The sequence below is a fragment of the Hemibagrus wyckioides genome, linkage group LG22 (genome assembly GCF_019097595.1).
Source record: "Hemibagrus wyckioides isolate EC202008001 linkage group LG22, SWU_Hwy_1.0, whole genome shotgun sequence".
NCBI classification, from domain to species: Eukaryota; Metazoa; Chordata; class Actinopteri; order Siluriformes; family Bagridae; genus Hemibagrus; species Hemibagrus wyckioides.
In genome coordinates this window covers 7,409,952-7,431,734 of record NC_080731.1, presented here as the reverse complement: position 1 = coordinate 7,431,734, position 21,783 = coordinate 7,409,952, and the positions used below count along the sequence as shown (strand labels likewise).

The 21,783-nt window shown below is 40.1% G+C and overlaps 1 protein-coding gene across 2 annotated transcripts; it reads right to left on the bottom strand.

Annotated features, from left to right (window-relative positions):
• Positions 1-3,061: 3,061 nt before the first annotated feature.
• Positions 3,062-18,951, bottom strand: mtmr12 (myotubularin related protein 12). Of its 2 annotated transcripts, none has more exons than XM_058374925.1 (16): positions 18,744-18,951; positions 17,022-17,079; positions 16,723-16,862; positions 12,985-13,057; positions 11,886-12,022; positions 11,718-11,805; positions 10,835-10,958; positions 10,493-10,568; positions 8,782-8,879; positions 8,444-8,568; positions 8,257-8,335; positions 8,083-8,153; positions 7,826-7,995; positions 6,448-6,624; positions 5,884-6,042; positions 3,062-5,414 (listed from the first exon to the last, which is right to left on the bottom strand). In XM_058374925.1, exons 1-16 carry the CDS (start codon positions 18,810-18,812, stop codon positions 4,821-4,823), a joined length of 2,238 nt encoding a protein of 745 aa, XP_058230908.1. In that variant the 5' UTR covers positions 18,813-18,951; the 3' UTR covers positions 3,062-4,820. The 2 variants fall into 2 exon arrangements, with proteins under 2 accessions (XP_058230908.1, XP_058230909.1); XM_058374926.1 differs by having other exon boundaries at positions 3,062-5,411; positions 18,744-18,949.
• Between the last annotated feature and the right edge of the window lie 2,832 nt (positions 18,952-21,783).

Below are 21,783 nucleotides of genomic sequence, written 5' to 3'. Positions count from 1 at the left end.
GATTAGGAGTGTGTTTATGGGATTTTTTTGACCATTCCTCTAGAAGCGCATTTGTGAGGTCAGGCACTGATGTTGGACGAAAAGGTCTGGCTTGCAGTCTCCGCTCTAATTCATCCCAAAGGTGTTCTATCAGGTTGAGGTCAGGACTCTGTGCAGTTCCTCCACACCAGACTCTCTCCTCCATGTCTTTATGGACCTTGCTTTGTGCACTGGTGTGCAGTCATGTTGGAACAAGAAAGGGTCATCCCCAAACTGTCCCCACAAAGTTGGGAGCATGAAATTGTCCAAAATGTCTTGGTATGCTGAAGCATTACGGGTTCCTTTCACTTGAACTAAGGGGACCCAATTCCTGATTTCAATGATTTGGAGGGGTGTCCCAAAACTTTTGTCAATATAGTGAATGTTTCTCAGTCACAAGTATTTTAAAGTCTGTTTCACGAAGAAAATGGTATTTAAAGTCTAATTTGAACCTTCATTCCGAAGTATAACTAATCTCCTTCACTCTCTCTCTCACTTTCAGTAGCTGCTTTATCCTGGTCAGGTTCACAGTAAAGCTGGAGCCTGTCCCGGAAACGCTGGGTGCGAGCCAGGAATTCAAGCTGGATGAGACACCATCCTTACACACATTCACACACAGGGGCAATTTAGAGTCACCAGCCCATATACCAGCATGTTTCAAGAGGTGGGAGGAAACCGGAGAACCCAGATGGGGAGAACATGCAAAACTGCATACAGACAGTAACCCGAGCTCAGGATTCCAGTGAGATGGCAAATTTCCCTACAGCACAACTGTCACATAATCTACCTTAGGAGAAACTGAATTTGACAGAATTACAACTGTACAATGAGTTCATAGTTTGATTATAAGCATCATCCACATCAATCTCCTCAGTCTCATTCTATCTCTAAAATTTGCCTATGCTCAATAATAACAGTCCTGATTCTTTCATACAGCATAATCATGATTATTATTTTATATTAAATTGTCCCCAAATTTGCCGTCAACCCTTAAGTTTGGTGAACATTCTTGATTCTTCATTAAGTCTTATGATCTTTATTTTCTTTATAGAAATTCAGCTGTAACAATTACAGTATCTCATTTTTTATATATTTTTTCCCCCCAAGAATGTTATTTTATTACATGCAGCATGTAGTGAATAAATGAAATCATCTTTTTGCCTGCAGACAGGCTGTGTAACACTGTCTATGACTAGTCTTCGGTCATCTGTCAATTATTTATCTGTTGAAATGATAAGTTTATTGACATTTATTAACATTCCAGACTCTTAAATGTGAAGGTTGTGAGCCTTTTTTAGTGTATTGTCTGTTTATGGTGGTTACATTAGACATTTTAAAACTTATACCAAGATTATGTACTCACTGATTTCATTGTCTTATCGCTCTCAATAATATTATGGAACTCCAGATTAACTTGCTATTGCCAAACTCACCAGTGCATTCTTTTTAACACTTTTTAACATCTCTTCTGTTCATAAACTGATTGCCTCACATTGTCCTGAAATGTGTATATTGTGTAAAAATTAAAATGACTATATTCACACCAAACCAGGCATAACATTATGACCACCTACCTAATATTGTGTTGGTCCCCCTTTTGCTGCCCTGACCCATCATACACTGTATATTCTGACACCTTTCTATCAGAACCAGCATTAACTTCTCCAGCAATTTGAGCAACAGTAGTTCGTCTGTTGGATCGGATCACACGGTCCAGCCTTCGTTCCCGGCCTTGGCTGTCCATGACCCTGTCGCTGGTTCACCACTGTTCCTTCCTTGGACCACTTTTGATAGATACTGACCACTGCAGACCGGGAACACCCCACAAGAGCTGCAGTTTTGGAGATGCTCTGATCCAGTCGTCTATCCGCCATCACAATTTGGCCCTTCATCGAACTCGCTCAAATCCTTACGCTTGCCCATTTGTCCTGCTTCTAACTTTGAGGACAAAATGTTCACTTGCTGCCTAATATATCCCACCCACTAACAGATGCCATGATGAGGAGATCATCAGCGTTATTCACTTCACCTCTCACTGCTAAAAATGTTACACCTGGTCTGTGTAATTCCTTACTCTGCCATAAATGATGTGGCTTAATAACTTGATGGATTATACATGCCTTTACACCATAACCTCAACAAGGAATAACCTCCACTCACAGTAATGCATAATAAAGTGTATTGGATGGTTATTTATGTGAAGACAAAAAGCCATATACAGTAATCTGAAGTTAATACAGAACAGACTTCACATGTTCAGAAACACAGTAAACAAACTCACACCCAAGATGATTAGCTTTATGTAACAGTGTCCAAGCAACAAACAGGCAGTAGTGCAATTCGGTTCGAAAAACAGCAAAAACAAAAAACCAAACAGGTTCCTTATAAAAGCACTTGATTCTAATTAATAAATCGTTTTAAAAGGCAGTAGAAATAATAAAATATACATTAGGCACCTTGTATGTGATTTATGAAAAACACATTATCCATACAATAATAACCAAAGGCATATTCTTTTGCTGCACTGAATATTCTAAGAAAGACGTCAAAGGTTAAAAAAATAAAAAATAAAAAATTATACATGCTTATAGGGAATTTCTGTATTTTTCTTTTCTTTATTTAAAATAATTTTTAATTCCTTCTTGATTGGGTCCCTGTGTTTAATAGAGTCTGTAAACCAGCAGATGGCACCAAAACAGACACTTTTTTATTTTATTTTTTTTAAAATAAATGCTAAGGATATTTTATTTAAAATAAATCCACAGTTAGACAATTAAATAATAATAATAATAATAATAATAATAATAATAAAGAAGGCATATTTTTGGCATATTTGCAAGATTTTTTATCGATTTGGATTTAATCTGTGCACATTAGCTACTATTAAAAAAAAGTCTTTCATTAAACCATCAAAACTGCATTCAGTAGTTAAGGCACAAGACCAAGTGAGGTATGCACCATAAGGCTGAGCAAAATGATATGCATTATATACTATAAACAGGCAACATACAAAGGTAACATTAACAGGATCTTGAGTGTAATAATACATATAATAAAATCTTTTCTTTCTTACTTGGATTAGTTGTCTAGAACTTGATCAAGTTCCTCTGAATTTCCTCAAACTCCACTGTAATACTAGACATATTAATCAGGTGAAAACTGAAATGTTCACTATGCACCAAATTGTTTTTGGACATGTACAGTCATACTAGAAAAGTGCTACTCATTTATTAAGGATTTGGTGAAAATCCACATCAGTAACAAGCCAAAACTACATGTCTTTGGGGTTAGAAACCACTAATCCAATCCATAGTGGACTGTGCAACCTGGTAAATAAATGCCTAAGCAACATGTACAAAATAAACTGCATTCCTGATATAGAACTTGCATATACGCTTCTTTAAAGGTTTAGTTCTTATGGCTCAAGTCAGGAGTTCTGATACAGTAGGGTCCACCTACAGATCCCTGTTCTATCACTCAGATCAATTTGAGTAATTTACACTACACAAAAGATCTGCTGCTTTTAAACCAAACTTAAGACCTTATTGGTCTCATCTCATCTTCAAATCAATCAAGGCACAGATACGAGTCTATGGTTTGACCATGCCTATTTACACTGTAAGGGTTTATAAATTTCCCTGCTAATAATAGACATATAGGCAATATAATATATATATTAGGGGGGGGGAGAAGGAGAGGGAGACAGAGAGAGAGAGAGAGAGAAGGAGAGGGAGACAAGGAGAGTGAGTGAGTGAGTGAGTGAGAGAGAGAGAGAGAGAGAGAGAGAGAGAGAAGGAGAGGGAGACAGGGAGGGAGAGAGAGAGAGTGAGTGAGAGAGAGACAGAGAGAGAGAGAAGGAGAGGGAGACAGGGAGAGAGAGAGAGACAGAAGGAGAGGGAGACAGGGAGAGAGAGAGAGATGAGAGAGAGAGAGAGAGATTTTGAGATATTTTCTGGCAGTGACCCAAAAGTGATCATCAAACCTTCTTTAAATTTTATCTTCTTCAGTCTGGACCCTGCTCTTACAATTTAAACAATGATCTGATTAATGTTGTGAGTGAATATCATCTCAGGACACACCAAGCGGTTTACAAATGTTTCAGTAACACAGATGTTCTTCATACTCGTGTGTGTGTGTGTGTTGATCAACTGCAGACTATAAATTACAAAGCACATTACTGCCACAGCGGATTTGTCTTTAGTGACACCCAGAAATTGCATAAGCCATAATAAACACACTAGCCTTTCCTCAGTTTACAGGAAGACATGTCTTTTATCTTTGGTTCTAATTCTTTCAAGTCATTATATGTGTGTGTGTGTGTGTGTGTGTAAAAATAAATAAATAAGTGACTTAAACTTGACAGTGAAATCCATATATAAGAATGCCTTAAACATACTCATCTCCAATTATACAATTTAAAGCCAATCAAAGTTTTACATAAGAGAGTCTTCTAATATGTAAATGTACACAAACTCACAAGATCTTTCCCCTGAACTGGATTTTTCTGAACATATTTCTTGTTTAAATACTCTTAGGATAATTTCCATTAAAAAATTCATTCATATCCAGGTTGATGATTGAATCTCATTGTCTCAATATACTACTGAATTAAACCTTATTTTTCCTTTTTCAGATTCATAATTCTTGCCTTGATGACAGCTTCAGGATTCATTTAATAAGGTGTTTTAAATCATTTGACCGGGTCTGTATACATGCATACATACACATGTACATACACAGACACACCTTGAATACACATGTAAATTCACTCCATAGCAGTGAATGACATCACTCTCCTGCTCCTAAACATAGCTTATGACTTCACTGCTTTCGTCATCTTGGCTCGCTAGCTTATCGCTCACCATTAGACTATGCAGAAGGCTTGTGGGAATGGCAGGCTTGGCGCACCAGCTCCGACCGGAAGCAAAGGGGAACGAGGACGACAGGCGCACGGAGGACCGTGTGAACGCCACTGGCCCTGGCTGCAGGCGGTGGCTTTCAGACCTTGTATCCCAACACCCCTTGCATTCTAGCTCACTCTGGAGCTCCTGCACTTGAGCCAGCAGCTCAGTAATCTTGCTCGTGACAGCCACCGAGCCTCCACCCACAATCTGGCTGTCAGGGATCCAGCGGAGGCACCGCTGCATCCACAGACGCATAGCTGGTCCAGATAGACACGGCAGCAGGAGGCCGTGTGGATCTGCCGGGCGACGCTGCCAAGCCTCGTAGAACTCGTTAGTGCTCCCTGGCACCGTGCTCTCGGGGGACACCATCCAGCGGCTGAGGCGCTTTACACGAAGCAGCTTCTTCAGGCTGTCTGCTTCATCTTTGAAGAAACCCTTCTTGAGAGGTGTTTTAAATGCAGAGCTGGGCAACGACAACTGCCGTTGGTGCTGCTGAGTAACATTTTTCAATCATGATGTCATATCATTTACACTTAATAATAACTAGGCATGAAAAAGTGTAGAGAAATTCTACAGCAGATATAATACATGAATATTCATCCAAAATCTTAAAAGTGCTCAAAGTAAATGAAATTAGAAAATCCTTAATATGAAATTCATATAAAATATATTATATATATATATTTGAAAAAGAAAAAAGGTTGTTAGAGCGCTTAGCATAGCTTTTGTTAGTACTTTTGCATAAAATCAAATCGTGTCTAAACACACCACCTTCGTTCATTTGAATATATACAAATCTTTTATGAACACAGATTTTGCCACTATAGTTATTTTATAATGTGACAGGCTGATTGTTGTTTGTAAATTAGAAGATATATCAACAGATATAGTGATGTGTGTGTATATATGTATATGTATATAGATATATATAGAGAGATTTTGAAAGAAAAGCACTGTTCACCTTTCCCCGAGGACATTTGCGCAAGACTTTCTCTTGCTTGAGCTTCTCGCTATACAAAGGGTTAAGGAAGAGCTGCTGGGCCTTGCAGTCAAACTGCACCGACCAGTCCCACACTGCAGGGCAGGTCAATGGGCCTCTTTGTGAGTACTGCGACTCGGCCTGCCAAAAAAAATCAAGCAGCAGTAGTGAGCGGGAGGTGTGTCTGTTTGAAAGTAATGGATGTGCGCACACACACACACGAACAAACAACATTACAAGGACAGAAGTGTTTGCTTTTTGGCCTGATGATATGGCACTGCGAATGCAGCATGAGCTACCTTACTGCGGTACAACATTATCAGGAGCTTAATTGGTGTCTGCTCAGCTCACAAAGTAAGTTTCTGATACGCTGCATCACAGAGGAATGCCAAACAACTGGTTTGTAAGCAAGGATATCCTTGAAAATTGCCGAGCTATTCAAATTCCAAAGCCGATCGAGTGCTGAACTAAACCTTCGGGCAAAAGTCAGCTGAAAGGTAAGTTCAGCAACACTGTCAGTACACATTATATACACTAGTTCTATACCTTCATTGTACTTTCTCTCTGATAGGCAGAGTTAAAGAGGAAAGTGCTGAAAACTGGCACGTAGACGCTGTCGGACAAAACGGTCAAGTAGGTCTCCGAAAACTGGAAGGCTGCGCTGTGCTGTTGAAGCAGCTGCCACACACACTCCAGGAAGAGCAGGAAGACTGGGGATTGACTCTGTGGAAAAATAAACGTGCAAGAAACCTTAAATACCTCACATTTAATAAGGGTGGAAATTTTTAGATTTTTTTTTTTTGGAAAAAACTGGTAGTAATTCGCTATAAATACGATGCAGACACTGTGATGAAAACATTGTTCCATGGTAGAAAAGGAATGAATACAACAGAATACTTTAATACTAAACTGATCTCCTAATTCTCTGAAGCTATATTTGAAAAGACAGCATGGAAAAAAAGCATGACTAACATTTAGCTATTAAAATCATTATACTTTAGGTAACACTTTATACTGGTTAGGGTCAGAGTGTATTCTTGGAACACTGGGTGAGGCGGCTTGGATACACCCTCACACACTCCTTCACACCTAGGGGCATATTAGTGTAGCCAATTTACTAATTCTACTGGTATGTGGGAGGAAATGAGAGAAACTGGAGGAAAAGCCAACATGGACACAGGTACAACAAAGTGCGAATTCCTTAAAAATCACTACTGATGATTACATAATGCGCATATTGTAGTATTAGAACCTGTGTCTGAAATGGATTTCAGTGTTAGAGAAATTATGATAAACTTTAGTGTTAGAGTGGTGGCTCAAGTGGTTAAGGCTCTGGGTCGTTGACCGGAAGATCGGGCCCAGCAAACCCCCTTTGAGCGAGGCCTTTAGGGGGCGCTGTATCATGGCTGACCCTGTGCTCTGTCCCCAACCTCCAAGGATAAGATATGCAAAGAAAGAATTTCACTGTGCTGTAATGTGACAAATAAAGGCTATTTCCTAACGTAAGTCCCCTATAAATGTATGAATTTATCTAAAATATGTTCTTCGTACTAAACCAATCGTCTACAAACTAAAACTGACATTGTAGATACACAACTTATGTCACCACCATGACAATGCACTATCAGTTAACTAATACAGTAAATAAACCACTGGGTCTGCAGCATGAACAGGGTTGCTCCAAGGTGACAAATGAGTCACCATGCTGGTCAGCAATATTTGGTCTCTAATCGCTGCACGAAGGGCACTGAAGCATGTGCACATTGTTGACTGCACATGTGTAAAGAGCTGGCATCCATAGCTACAGAGACAGCTTCATTAATACTGGCCTTACAGTGGACTCTGCTGCTGCTACTGCAAGCATCTCACGTTACTCCATTTTCTTATTAAATCCCTTTAATTGTACTTAGCAAGACTAAATCACCTCCTTGTCCTTTTGATGGAGGTGATTACATCGATCGAGGAAAGCATGGCAGCCAGCCACCCACTCTTTCTGCACCAGGCCCTGAAATCCCGTCAGTGTCCTGTAGTGAGGATCCAGCATGATCTGAACCAGGCTGGAAATAACGCAGCACAGATCTGTACCTTCCTCCTCTGGAGCACAAAAAGAAGTTTCAACATATATCCGACAGCTCAGAATCGGTATTGGGGTTGAAAATGAAATATCCGTATACTACCTACCCATTATTAGGACATTGGTATTTTCCTTTTCAAGGCACTCTACCACTTCCACTGCTTTATGGAGACATTGTCTGCAAATAAAACCCGCATGGGGATTTCTTCAGTTATCATTTCTGCTTTATATATACACACACACACACACTTGTGTTTGCTTTAAGGCAAAATAACCAATACCTTATAATGTCTAGCCAGCCTGAGCTTTCAAGAGAGGAGAACCACTTGACATCTGACACCCAGAAATCTGTTGAATTATCTGTGAAAGGAAACAGATTAAAATCAGAGATGTACATGCAGATCTGCTACGAACAATCAGGTGTTTTCTTAGAAGTAGGAAGTGGCTTTAATGAGGTTAAAGACTCACCAATGAGAAAATATTGCTTGAACTTGGAGTAAGACTGCTGAATGTCCTGAATGGTGGGGAGTGTTTCTGACAGATCCTCCGTTTTAACAGAATAAAGGTGGTTCTGAGCCACAGCCTGAAGCATTCTGCAACAAAGTGAAGATAAAATAATACTTAAAATAAGTCTTTTTGTGCATGTATAGCATTTTGGAGATAGCTGTAGTTAAAACACCTAATAATAAGCTGTGACTTTTTAAACTGAAATACAACAAGTGAGAACACGCATTTTAACTGAAAATGGTGCAAAAATGTAAGGAAGGAACAATTAAACACTGTATATGGAGTTTAATCAGATGTACCTCTCCATGTAGGCCTGTAAAACCCCATCTTCCTGACTTGTGGGCAGAGAGGAGGATTTAAATAAAGCACAGCCACTATGGTGGGACCAGCACCAAATCTTGAAAACAAAACAGATATTTCTATAAAATATACATGAAAGACAGTCTTTTACACTGGTTAAAAACTTTACATGCATATACACTGAGCAGGCATAACATTATGCCTAATATTAATATGTTGGTCCTCCTTTTGCTGCCAAAACAGCCCTGACCCATCATGCACTGTGTATTCTGACACCTTTCTATCAGAACCAGCATTAACTTCTGCACCAATTTGAGCAACAGTAGCTCGTCTGTTGGATCGGATTACATGGTCCAGCCTTCGCTCCCGGCCTTGGCTGCCCATGACCCTGTCGCCGGTTCACCACTGTTCCTTCCTTGGACCACTTTTGATAGATACTGACCACTGCAGACCGGGAACACCCCACAAGAGCTGCAGTTTTGGAGATGCTCTGATCCAGTCGTCTAGCCATCACAATCTGGCCCTTCATCAAACTCGCTCAAATCCTTACGCTTGTCCATTTTTCCTGCTTCTAACATCAACTTTGAGGACAAAATGTTCACTTGCTGCCTAATATATCCCACCCACTAACAGGTGCCATGATGAGGAGATAATCGGTGTTATTCACTTCACCTCTCCGTGAGACTAGAATATAAAATATATTAGTAATCATTTAAATGAAAAACTTACGACTAGAATATAAAATATAAGAAATGGACTAGAAGAAGAATCTAAAATAAAAAGAATATCAAGGATAAAAGTAATATAATGGCTGTAGGAATTTGCTCATTAGTGAGGTCCGGCACTGATGTCAGTCGAGAAGGCTTGGTCATTAACCGTGTCTTCATGGACCTTGCTTTGTGCACAGGGGACATCATCATGCTGGAAGGGATTAGTGGGGTCTCTTCGTTCCAGTACAGGAGCATACAAAAGACATTCTATACAACTGTGTGCTTCCAATGTTGTGGAAAAAGACAAATGCGATGACAGTATAATGCATCTGTTTATGTTTTTAAACATACAAAGATAATGGAAAACAGAATTTCTCATGAATGCTGTACTACAAAGATTCAATAAGGAGGTCTTATTGAAATATCTCCAGCTGTCACTTACTTACTGAGAATTTATGATTATGAGTTCCACATCACATGTCGATTAACACATCTATTTGAAGTGTTTTTTTTTTTTTTAATTTCACGCTGGTATTGTTTAACACAATTTTTTTTTTACTAAAGCCACAAACACTAAACAGATGAGTTTCGTGAGGCTAAAGCATAGAACAAACGCATACTTCTCTCTCCGAAAGACAAAAACAGACTGCGTGATAATCTTTCTTCATCGGTTCACTAATCAGACCAGAGAGGTCTTGAAACCTCTTCCTCCTTTTTTTTTTTTACTGAGCTATCTTCAGCATAATAACTGTAGTGATTGGCTACACCAAACCACAACAAAGTAGTCACAATGGTTCCTGTTTAAAAAAAAAACTGAGTTGCTCAACTACCTTTTCACACGCTGTTACATTTCAAGTGGTAATCTGCTCATTTGCCGGAGATGCGTCTAGACCACACTTCACATCTTACACCGATAAAATATATATATATATATATATATATATATATATATATATATATATATATATATATATATATATAAAACCGTGAAAACACTTACTGGCAACCCGCTTCCTGGGAATTTCTCTAAATCCTCATCAGTGACAGCTGCTGGAATGATGAAGTACTTTGGTAATCTACAAGGAAATGTGAACATAATGTAAACATAAACTATCCATCCATCCATCTTCTATACCCGCTTAATTCCTAATTAGGGTCACGGGGATCTGCTGGAGCCTATCCCAGCACACATTGGATGAAAGGCAGGGGAACACCCTGGACAGGTCGTGAACATAAACTAATAACACATAAATCATGAATCAAATCAAGCACATCTTAATGAATTCCAGTGAGTTCAGTGTAATACGGACAAATGGTGACAATTCGTAAAGCTAGCACTTACTTTGTGGAAAGTTCAAAGTTCTCGTTCTTAGTGACGACTCTACAGTTTCCTTTGGTCCTTTTCATTTCTTGCACCCAGTCATCTTGTGAATCGAACATAACCGTCTTCGGGGCTGTATGAAATTCTAAAAAAAAAAAAAAAGCCAGAAAGGACATATCCGAACGAAAGAAAAATAGAAACAGCCTTTATTCATCATATATACATTACAGCACAGTGAAATTCTTTCTTCGCATATCCCATCCTTGGAGGTTGGGGTCAGAGCGCAGGGTCAGCCATGATACAGCACCCCTGGCGCAGAGAAGGTTTGCTCAAGGGCCCTACAGTGGCGGTGCTGGGGCTTGAACCCTGGTCAACGACCCAGAGCCTTAACCACTTGAGCCACCACCGCCCACTAAGCGTCCAGTCACTAAGCATAAGTTTTATACGTAAAGACTAGATGCTTTAGCTACATTTTGAGAGAACTCGAGTATTACACCTCCCTCTATTTCTTACTGATGTTCTATTTTAAATATCTCGACCAGACGTTCTTAGCAAAGGCGTGGAAATCAGACAGCTGTTCCGACAGTTGTTAGGAGGCTACATGACTACATCACAGTTATAGGCGTGTCAGACGTGACAGCTGCATGAAAGCATCAAAGTTTTGGAGCTCCTTATTTTCATATAACACTGAGGGACAAAATCCAAATATGCAAAATGATGAACGTTTTAAATAATTGATGTTATTGCTTAAAAATGATTGCTAGTAAAGGCATGAAGTACATGTCTAAAAGAATATAATCAGTGTATGCATATAAAATGATTAAAATGTATAGAAAGTTGGTGTTTAAATTCATATAGAAATTAAATTAATACCATTCGCGTGAATTAAGATGAAATTTGATACCTGGACGTTTCGCATGAGCGTAAGAAAAAGCAAAGACACATTTCAGAGACTTTGGCTCCAGGCAGTGTTGAACAATACCCCGAAATATCTAATGCAAAAATAAGAAAAGGCACACTCATTAGTCTGAATTTGTGTAAAAAAATTTATTGTATGATCAGATCTAATTACCTTTTTGGCATCCTCTTCTTTGGTATAGGTTAAGCAGAACTGGAAGACACGCAGGTCTTTACAGTGAATGACAATTTTTGACGGATATTTATTTCCCGGAATGCCTCCGGTTATCAACTTTTTCTTCTCATCATAAACTGTGGAACAGATGAGGAATACGCTGTTAGCTCTTAAGAATGAAAGAAAATAAAAATACTAATGTGTATATTGTGTGTGTATGTGTGTGTGTGTGTGTGTGTATATATATATATATATATATATATATATATATATATATATATATATATATATATATATATATATATATATATATATATATATATATATATATATATATATATATATATATATATATATGTATGTACACACACACTCATGCTATATTGCCAAAAGTTTGAATTGAATACAGTTCATGAATTCATTCATTGAATTCAGGGGTTGGGCTTGACCCCTTAGTTCCAGTGAAAGGAACTCTTAATACTTCAGCATACCAAGACATTTTGGACAATTTCATGCTCCCAACTTTGTGGGAACAGTTTGGGGATGACCCCTTCCTGTTCCAACATGACTGTACAAAGCAAGGTTCTCAACCTGATAGAACACACCTTTGGGAAGAATTAGAGTGGAGACTGCGAGTCAGACCAAAACTGGGACGTCTGCCTTTACATGCACATGAATGTAATATGGAGTTGTCCTGCCCTTTGCAGCTATAACAGCTTCAACTCTTCTGGGAAGGCTTTCCACGAGGTTTAGGAGAGTGTTTATGGGAATTCTTGATCATTCCTTTAGAAGTGTATTTGTGAGGTCAGGAACTGATGTTGGACGAAAAGGTCTGGCTCGCAGTCTCCGCTCTAATTCATCCCAAAGGTGTTCTATCAGGTTGAGGTCAGATCTCTGTGAAGTTCCTCCACACCAAACTCACTCATCCATGTCTTTATGGACCTTGCTTTGTGCACTGGTGTGCAGTCATGTTGGAACAGGAAGGGGTCATCCCCAAACTGTTCCCACAACGTTGGGAGCATGAAATTGACCAAAATGTGATGTGTGAGCTTCTGAGATAATAAAGTAAAGAAAATATATATATTATTTGTTTAACTACCTCCGAACACATGGTCCATACACATTAGAGGAATGTCATTTTCCCCATAGAGCTTATTCCTGAAGTGTTGAGTCTGTAAAAAAAAGAAAAAAAGAAAAGAAGCACAGTCGTATTCCAAAGACTTAAATAAATAAACATGTGATCTTTAGTGGGGCCCAAGATTGAATTTGTTTAATGAGTTCATTTCTTAAAGTTCTGCATGTTGGTCTATTGGTTAACAGTTATCCATGTTTCACTACCTGGCACCAGTGAGATTATCTCTTCCTAAAGCAACTGATTGAGGTTTAATCTAGAATCATTAAATCCAACCTCCCCTTCCGTACACTCCACGTTTGTATGTCATCCCTATATGACTGTGCCGTGACTCTGTCTCGTATGGCAGCATTGTATTCTGGGACACAGAGTTTGCTATTTCCACACCACTGGATTTCTCGCAAATGATGACGTCACACCTTACGATCTCTTGCTATTATCATGTTTAGGACCAAACTGCAAAGCCAAACTGTTATCGTTTTAAGATCTGGGACATTTCTACATCACTCTAACCGTGCAAGCGAACATCTGACAGGAATAAAAATAATAGAGGTTCCAGTATAAACATTATTAGTGTTTCAGGGTGGAGTTTTTCCTTTAACATGAAACACAAGCTGCTTTTTTCAAACATGCGGACACAAACTCAGCAAACAAATCCACAGATACACAAAAAGGTTAATGCCGCCAGGCAGGGTTGTACAAATGGAACAACAGCACAGTGTTTTCTATCAATCTGTCTTCCAACTGGGTGGACATTTCCTGCTGCCTGGCTGAGTAGATGGGTTTATTTTCACACCACATGGCCGTTTGTGAACGCAAACCTACATGACTCTATTAGGACTGAACTTCCTACTTTTGCGCCAAGTATCAGATCACACTAAACTTAACCCAGCGAAACCTCTCAATAGTCTCTCACACACAGGTCACATGACCGATTATACTGAGTACAAATGCATGCTGGTTGTGAGACGTGTCTCAAACAGATATCGGTCTCTAAATAGGGACATGCATATAGCCTTTGTGGTACTGTTGATATGTTTATATTTGGCAAGACTGCTTTAATGGTGTCTGTATTTCCAACCACAGTTTTACTCTGGCAATGAATCATACACTCAAGTTCCTGTAATGGCACTTGAAGTAAAAGTAGTCACCTGACATAGTTCCTCTTTGGCACTCATTTTGTTTATGAAAACACTTGGTTAGATAAATGTGAACGTTGCACAGCAATATTTCTTAAAATCACATGAGAGAAGGTTCACCTGAATGTCAGCATATCTATAATAATAATATAATATCTAGAGTGTGTCCTCTATAACTGGGTTATATGTGTAATATAAGCTTTATAGAACATTAATCATTTATCCGGCTTTATATTGTACAATTTTAGTAAACGATTACATTTTAAAATTCAGTTGTCGGGAAATTCAGGACTCTGATAGTTCAGTGGAACACAGATATGAATTGGTCTAGGAACCAGACGTCTGTTGAAATGAACTGAAAGCTTAATGCTCAAAGTTGAAACTGGTGCCTACTGGAATCTAAAAACAAATCTCCAAATTTTATGCAATATGTATTTCCAATATTACAGTAGCACTCAGGCCAAAATTAAGATTTAAGCATCAGTACATCAGGACACACAGCAGCAGCTCTGATGGAATAAACTCTACAGCGAGATTTCTCAGTGGAAGGACATTTTGAAGAACAACCCTGGCATAATAAAACAGCAGAACGCTCAAATACAATCCTTACTGGATATAAAACTAGAAGGACTACACATGATAATGAGATATTATATTATATTATATTATATTGTTCCACTGCTGGCATTACCACAAACATTAATGTCACCACCACCATCAATATCAAGACCAACACCAACACTAGCAACACCAGCAAAAACATAAACACCACCATCATCAGCACAATCAATACCACACAGTATCATCGGCATCAACAGTATCAACACAACCACAAATCAACACCATCATTAACACCACCAACAGCATCTTCAAGATGACCAACAGCATCATCAAGACCACCAACAGCATCATCAACATCAACACCACTACCAGCATCTTCGAGACGACCAACAGCATCAACACCACCACCAGCATCTTCGAGACGACCAACAGCATCAACACCACCACCAGCATCTTCGAGACGACCAACAGCATCAACACCACCACCAGCATCTTCGAGACGACCAACAGCATCAACACCACCACCAGCATCTTCGAGACGACCAACAGCATCAACACCACCACCAGCATCTTCGAGACGACCAACAGCATCAACACCACCACCAGCATCTTCGAGACGACCAACAGCATCAACACCACCACCAGCATCTTCGAGACGACCAACAGCATCAACACCACCACCAGCATCTTCGAGACGACCAACAGCATCAACACCACCACCAGCATCTTCGAGACGACCAACAGCATCAACACCACCACCAGCATCTTCAAGACGACCAACAGAATCAACACCACCACCAGCATCTTCAAGACCACCAAAAGCATCAACACCAACAGCATCAACACCACCACCAGCATCTTCAAGACGACCAACAGCATCAACACCACCACCAGCATCTTCAAGACGACCAACAGCATCAACACCACCACCAGCATCTTCAAGACGACCAACAGCATCAACACCACCACCAGCATCTTCAAGACGACCAACAGCATCAACACCACCACCAGCATCTTCAAGACGACCAACAGCATCAACACCACCACCAGCATCTTCAAGACGACCAACAGCATCAACACCACCACCAGCATCTTCAAGACGACCAACAGCATCAACACCACCACCAGCATCTTCAAGACGACCAACAGCATCAACACCACCACCAGCATCTTCAAGACGACCAACAGCATCAACACCACCACCAGCATCTTCAAGACGACCAACAGCATCAACACCACCACCAGCATCTTCAAGACCACCAAAAGCATCAACACCAACAGCATCAACACCACCACCAGCATCTTCAAGACGACCAACAGCATCAACACCACCACCAGCATCTTCAAGACGACCAACAGAATCAACACCACCACCAGCATCTTCAAGACCACCAACAGCATCAACACCACCACCAGCATCTTCAAGACGACCAACAGCATCAACACCACCACCAGCATCTTCAAGACGACCAACAGCATCAACACCACCACCAGCATCTTCAAGACGACCAACAGCATCAACACCACCACCAGCATCTTCAAGACGACCAACAGCATCAACACCACCACCAGCATCTTCAAGACTGCCAACAGCATCAACACCACCACCAGCATCAGCACCACCATCAACACCACACAGCATCAACACCACAATCGACACCATTATCAACACCACACAGCATCAACACCACCACTACTAGCAAAAACAGCACCATCACCATCAACACCATCATCAATAACTGCGTCAGCACAACAACCAACAACAACAACAGCATCATCAACACCACCACCACCATCAACATCATCAACAACACCACAACAATCAACAGCATCAACAACAACAGCATCATCAACACCATCATCAACAACAGCATCATCAACAGCATCACCAACCACATCCACCACTATGACAAATAGCACCTTACTCCTGTTGAGACGCCTCTTTAAGTTGTACTTCAGCATACAATAAACACTAATTCACGTTCGCTCTGTCCTGCTTCCTTACCGTCTCCTCCACCGATGTCTCGTCACTGATAAAAGAGACACGAAAATTAGTGCAGAGGAGCGTGCCGAAGATTCCCCGCTGAGAGGCTTCATCCTGCAAGTGTTTGAGGACGGGGTTCGCACTGCAGAACACAACTTCCCCTGAGGGTCAAGACATTGAGAGACAACACATAAAACAACTGGAAAGGGAGACATTCGGGAGATATTGGTAACGGGACCATGTGCAGTCTTAGAGGAGCTGCTAATCTGCATTTAGTTAGAAAAACTCCTGATGAGGAGCAAAAAAATGTAGGTGTTCACCTGGGAGCAGGTCGGGATGCCTCTCTTTCTTTTGTGGCTCTTTCTCAGATTTGATTTCCTGTAGAAGGAGTCAAGATCGATCCATTATTTACTAAGAAATACAAATAGCACATGATACACACACACACACTGTCATGCACATCATACAAGCATGACAATCAGAGGCGTTTCCATTCATTACTGCAGCTCATAACAAAAACACTGAAGGATTACAGAATGTGTTCTTCAGCCGAAACCGTCTGAATGAATGATAGCACCAAAAATTAAATCTAAGCATAATATAGACGGAAAACAAATCGAGGACCTAATATCTACTTATTACTACCTAATATCTACCTAATATTCTTAGGTATCTATCTATTCCTAATATCTACCTATCATCCTTGGCTGTGTAACAAATGAATCCAGTATAAAAGATTTCTCTGAGGAAAATGGCCGACCTCTCGGCTCTTTAAAGTTGCTTCCAGTTGAATACAAAATACATCTTAGGGCAGTGTTACTGATGAGTGCTAATATCTTTTGTTGGAAAAAGAAAATAAATTAAAATGTATTTTATATCCATCCATCCATCTATCTGACATCTATCTATCTATCTATCTATCTATTCATCTGCCTATTTATCTATCCATCTATCATCATAACCTAAGATGTCCTGGAGGAAAAGCAAATCAGCTGGACTATTTTTTTTATGAGGAAATGACAAGTCATAAAGTAATATATATCAGCATCCTGCAGACTCAGCTACTCTTCATCCGGCTCTGCTTCTCAACACTCGGTTATTATGAAGGGAAAAGTCTTTATTCCAGCACTCTCTGATCACAGGACACACACACACACACACAAGCATTGCACGCACACAAACTCTCTCTCTCTCACTCACTCACTCTCTCACGCACACACACATTCTCTCTCTCTCTCACTCACACACTCTCTCACTCACACACTCTCTCTCTCTCTCTCTCTCTCTCACACACACACACATACTCACTCTCTCTCTCTCTCTCTCTCTCTCTCACACACACACACATACTCACTCTCTCTCTCTCTCTCTCTCTCACACACACACACACACACACACACACTCTCTCTCGCTCACACAAAACAGATATTCACACATACACACACACACAAACTCTCTCTCTCTCTCCCTCACTCTCTTTTTTTCACACACATACACACACACACACACAAAACAGATATTCACACATACACACACACAAACACTCTCTCTCTCTCTCTCTCTCTCTCTCTCTTTCACACACACACACACAATATATTCACACACAAGCATTACACACACAATCTCTCTCTCTCTCTCTCTCATTCACTCACACACACACACACAAACAATCTCTCTCTCTCTCTCTCACTCACACACACACACACACACACACACACAGAAGTAAATGTTAGTACAGTAGTCACATGCATCAATAACACTGTTTGCCTTTTTAATATAAATTCGGGGCAGATATTCCATCTGAAACCCGAAACCCTATTACTTTTTTTTAATCAGTAAATAAACTCAAATCATAAATATGATTTCGGTGTTGTAAAAAATGACAAGACAAAAGCCATGTACAGCTGTAGATCCGTGTCGGGGTGAAAAGTGTCTGTAACACCGCTCCCAGTGTCGAGCTCACAACAAACCTGCTCTTTAATTACACTATTAACTTATTCCTGTGTGGAATTACACAAACAAACAAACAACACAAATCCTACCTCGGGCGTAACATAAGACACAAACGACGGCTTGGCGCTTTTCGCCGCTCCGCTTCCCAAACTCAACATTTCTGCGCTTCCCGAAGCGGCCAGGTGACAAACCGGGAGAGCGCGAGCTCCACTTCCCTCGAGCTGCGCGAATTTCCGCGCGTGAACGCGAACCTGTAGGACCGTAAACCACGCCCGTGCTCAGCTCAGCTGCCGCTACGGTCCGTCTTGCGTCACCTGAAGCCTGGCGATGTCATTGGCTCGCGTGGCTGTCAATCAAATCTCCGACGTTCGTCTACTTCCTCGACGGAGGAAGCGCGCACACGGACGCGCGCGTGCACGTGCGTTTACGCAAACTCCCTAATAATAACGATAATAATAAATACTGCATATTATATCACATACTCTGATTTACTGAGCGCTCTTGAATGCTGGATTCTGATTGGGCAGACTTAATCTTCTGCCAAGAAAATGAATAAGTTGATATTAATGTATTTTTTTTTATATAATACATTGTAAAATAACTACTTACAAATTTACCTGTCCAGGTTACTGCACTGATGAATATTGCATTATGATGAATTCATATTTTTTTTTATTGAAAACCTTCTCCAAATTGGTCCGAGCCCCTTTAGTTCCAGTGAAAGGCATACCAAGACATTTTGGACAGTTTCATGCTCCCAACTTTGTGGGAACAGTTTGGGGATGACCCCTTCCTGTTCCAGCATGACCACACACCAGTGCACAAAGCAAGGTCCATAAAGACATGGATGAGAGAGTTTGGTGTGGAGGAACTTCAGAGTCCTGACCTCAACCTGATAGAACACCTTTTGGGATGAATTAGAGGGGAGACTGTGGGCCAGGTCAAAACTGGGACGTCTGCCTTTACATGAACATGAATGTAATATGGAGTTGTCCAGACCTTTGCAGCTATAACAGCTTCAACTCTTCTGGGAAGGCTTTCCACGAGGTTTAGGAGAGTGTTTATGGGAATTTCTGACCATTACTCTAGAAGCCCATTTGTGAGGTCAGGCACTGATGTTAGACGAGAAGGTCTCACAGTCTCTGCTCTATTTGTCCAAAACGTCTTGGTACGAGTTCCTTTCACTGGAACTAAGGGGCCAAGCTGAACCCCTGAAAAACACCACCTGAACTCAATGCTCTGGAGGGGTGTCCCAAAACGCTTGGCAATATAGTGTATATCTGATCAACCTTTAATTGTGTGTGTACAAAGTGTGTAAAAAGTACATACATAAACACAGTGAAGGCATTCTTTCAATGCAAAGTATTGTAATGTTCCATAGTTCCAAAATAAATAAAAAAGGAGGAAAACAAATCTAATATTAAAAAAAAAAAAAGTATCCTAAAAATGGCCTGAAAGCCTAAAATTGGAACATTTCTTTAAAAATTACTCTGCGATGAGGTTACAGTGGAATGCCGCCTTTCGTTGTAGAAAACGCAACATGGTCACTTCCTGCACAGCAAAAATTCAAAACAGGAAGGACAGTTTTCTCCACATAGCCTTCCTTCCCTCCCTCCCTCACAGGACATGCTTAGAATTTAGTCCCTGGTGTGTATAAGTACAAGGCAGGGTGTCCAAAAAGATCACACTTTGCACACATTTTGGCAGAAACTGTACATAAACTGCATTAAAACGCACAAGGAGGGAAAACAAAATGTATTCTGTGAAGGGTTTTTTTTTTTTTTATTGTCTATTGTTACGCAGTAGTACCATGACAGCGAATAACAAGCTATTAAAAGGATAAATCTAAATCTGCAAATTACAAACACAGAATCAACACTTTTTTCCCCCCCAAAATCTTCACCTCTTGAATAGAATCTTTTATCACAAACAATGAATAGTTAAATGAAAGTGAAGAGCAAAGCAGCTGCTCATCTAAACAGATAAAACAATAAAAACAAAAATCAAAACTGCCATGCTTTCATAAAATTATACAATTTCTCAAAGCTCTATTGCAAGATTAGATATACGCTCATCAATGCTCATATATTAAAGATCAAACATAGCCTACACATAGCTACATATGATTATATGCATATGTACACATATATTTAGAGATTACAGCACTATGAACACGAATGTTAAGCAGACTTGGGCCTATTACAAATCTCTGCTTGGAGATACAGGATTTAACGCCTCCCACTGTGCATGGGATTTCCTTTGCAAATCTAGACCCGGCAATAAAAAGAGCATGCACGTGTAAAAGTTGTGGTTGTTTCTGAAAATCGATGCAAATCACCGAGTTTAGAACTGAATACGGGACCACTGACAATGGAGGTGAAGCACATATTTGTATAGGGCCCAAGTCTGCTCTCAGGAGATCAGCATTGCAAATGCAGCAATGCAAATGAAGCCTGCGAAGATTAGACTCGATGGCAGAACAAGCTCGGCTTCACCCCACTTGCATTATGCATAATAGAGCCAGGACATATTTTTTTTCCGACTTGACATTACTGTATAGCCAAACATGTACATCACATATGGCTAAAAGGGAAGGTTTATATTAGCGCTGTGGAACACGATGTCATACTCCAATGCCCAAAAAAATCACCATTCATTACGACACAATGAATGGGTTTACAGTTTAAGCTTAGGCTTTGTGGCTAAGAGGAATGTCTGTTCAAAATACACAAAAATAAAATTTGAGAAAAAACCAAAACCAGAAGTTGCATGCTAAGCTCAACCCCCATTGTCACCTTGTCTTACAAATGCCGCAATAACAAAACGGTTAATTTCTTTGACTTTAAATCAAATGCCAAAACATGGCTTGAACATGGTACCTTAGGACATACCAAGCTAGAGAGGAGTTCAGGTTTAGTACGAGTCTCAGCATACTTCCTCTTGGTTCCTGAGGGTGATTTAACACATTATGCGAAACCCTTCTGTATGCAGCAGAACCTGTTTTTTTTTTTTTTTTATTAGTAGTAGAAGTTTCATACTTTTTTTTTTTTTTACACCTTTTCCCAAAGGTCCATATTATCTTGAAATATATGTTACACACCCCCTGGACTATAAGAGTTCTTCCTGGAG

Excerpts from the sequence above, each read along its gene's own strand:
- mtmr12 (XM_058374925.1), bottom strand. The coding sequence starts at position 18,812 with ATGTTGAGTTTGGGAAGCGGAGCGGCGAAAAGCGCCAAGCCGTCGTTT. Across the intron at positions 10,569-10,834 it reads AACTTTGAACTTTCCACAAA|ATTACCAAAGTACTTCATCA; the intron begins GTAAGTGCTAGC and ends ATTTCCTTGTAG. Across the intron at positions 6,625-7,825 it reads TCCATCAAAAGGACAAGGAG|AGTCAATCCCCAGTCTTCCT; the intron begins GTGATTTAGTCT and ends ATTTTTCCACAG.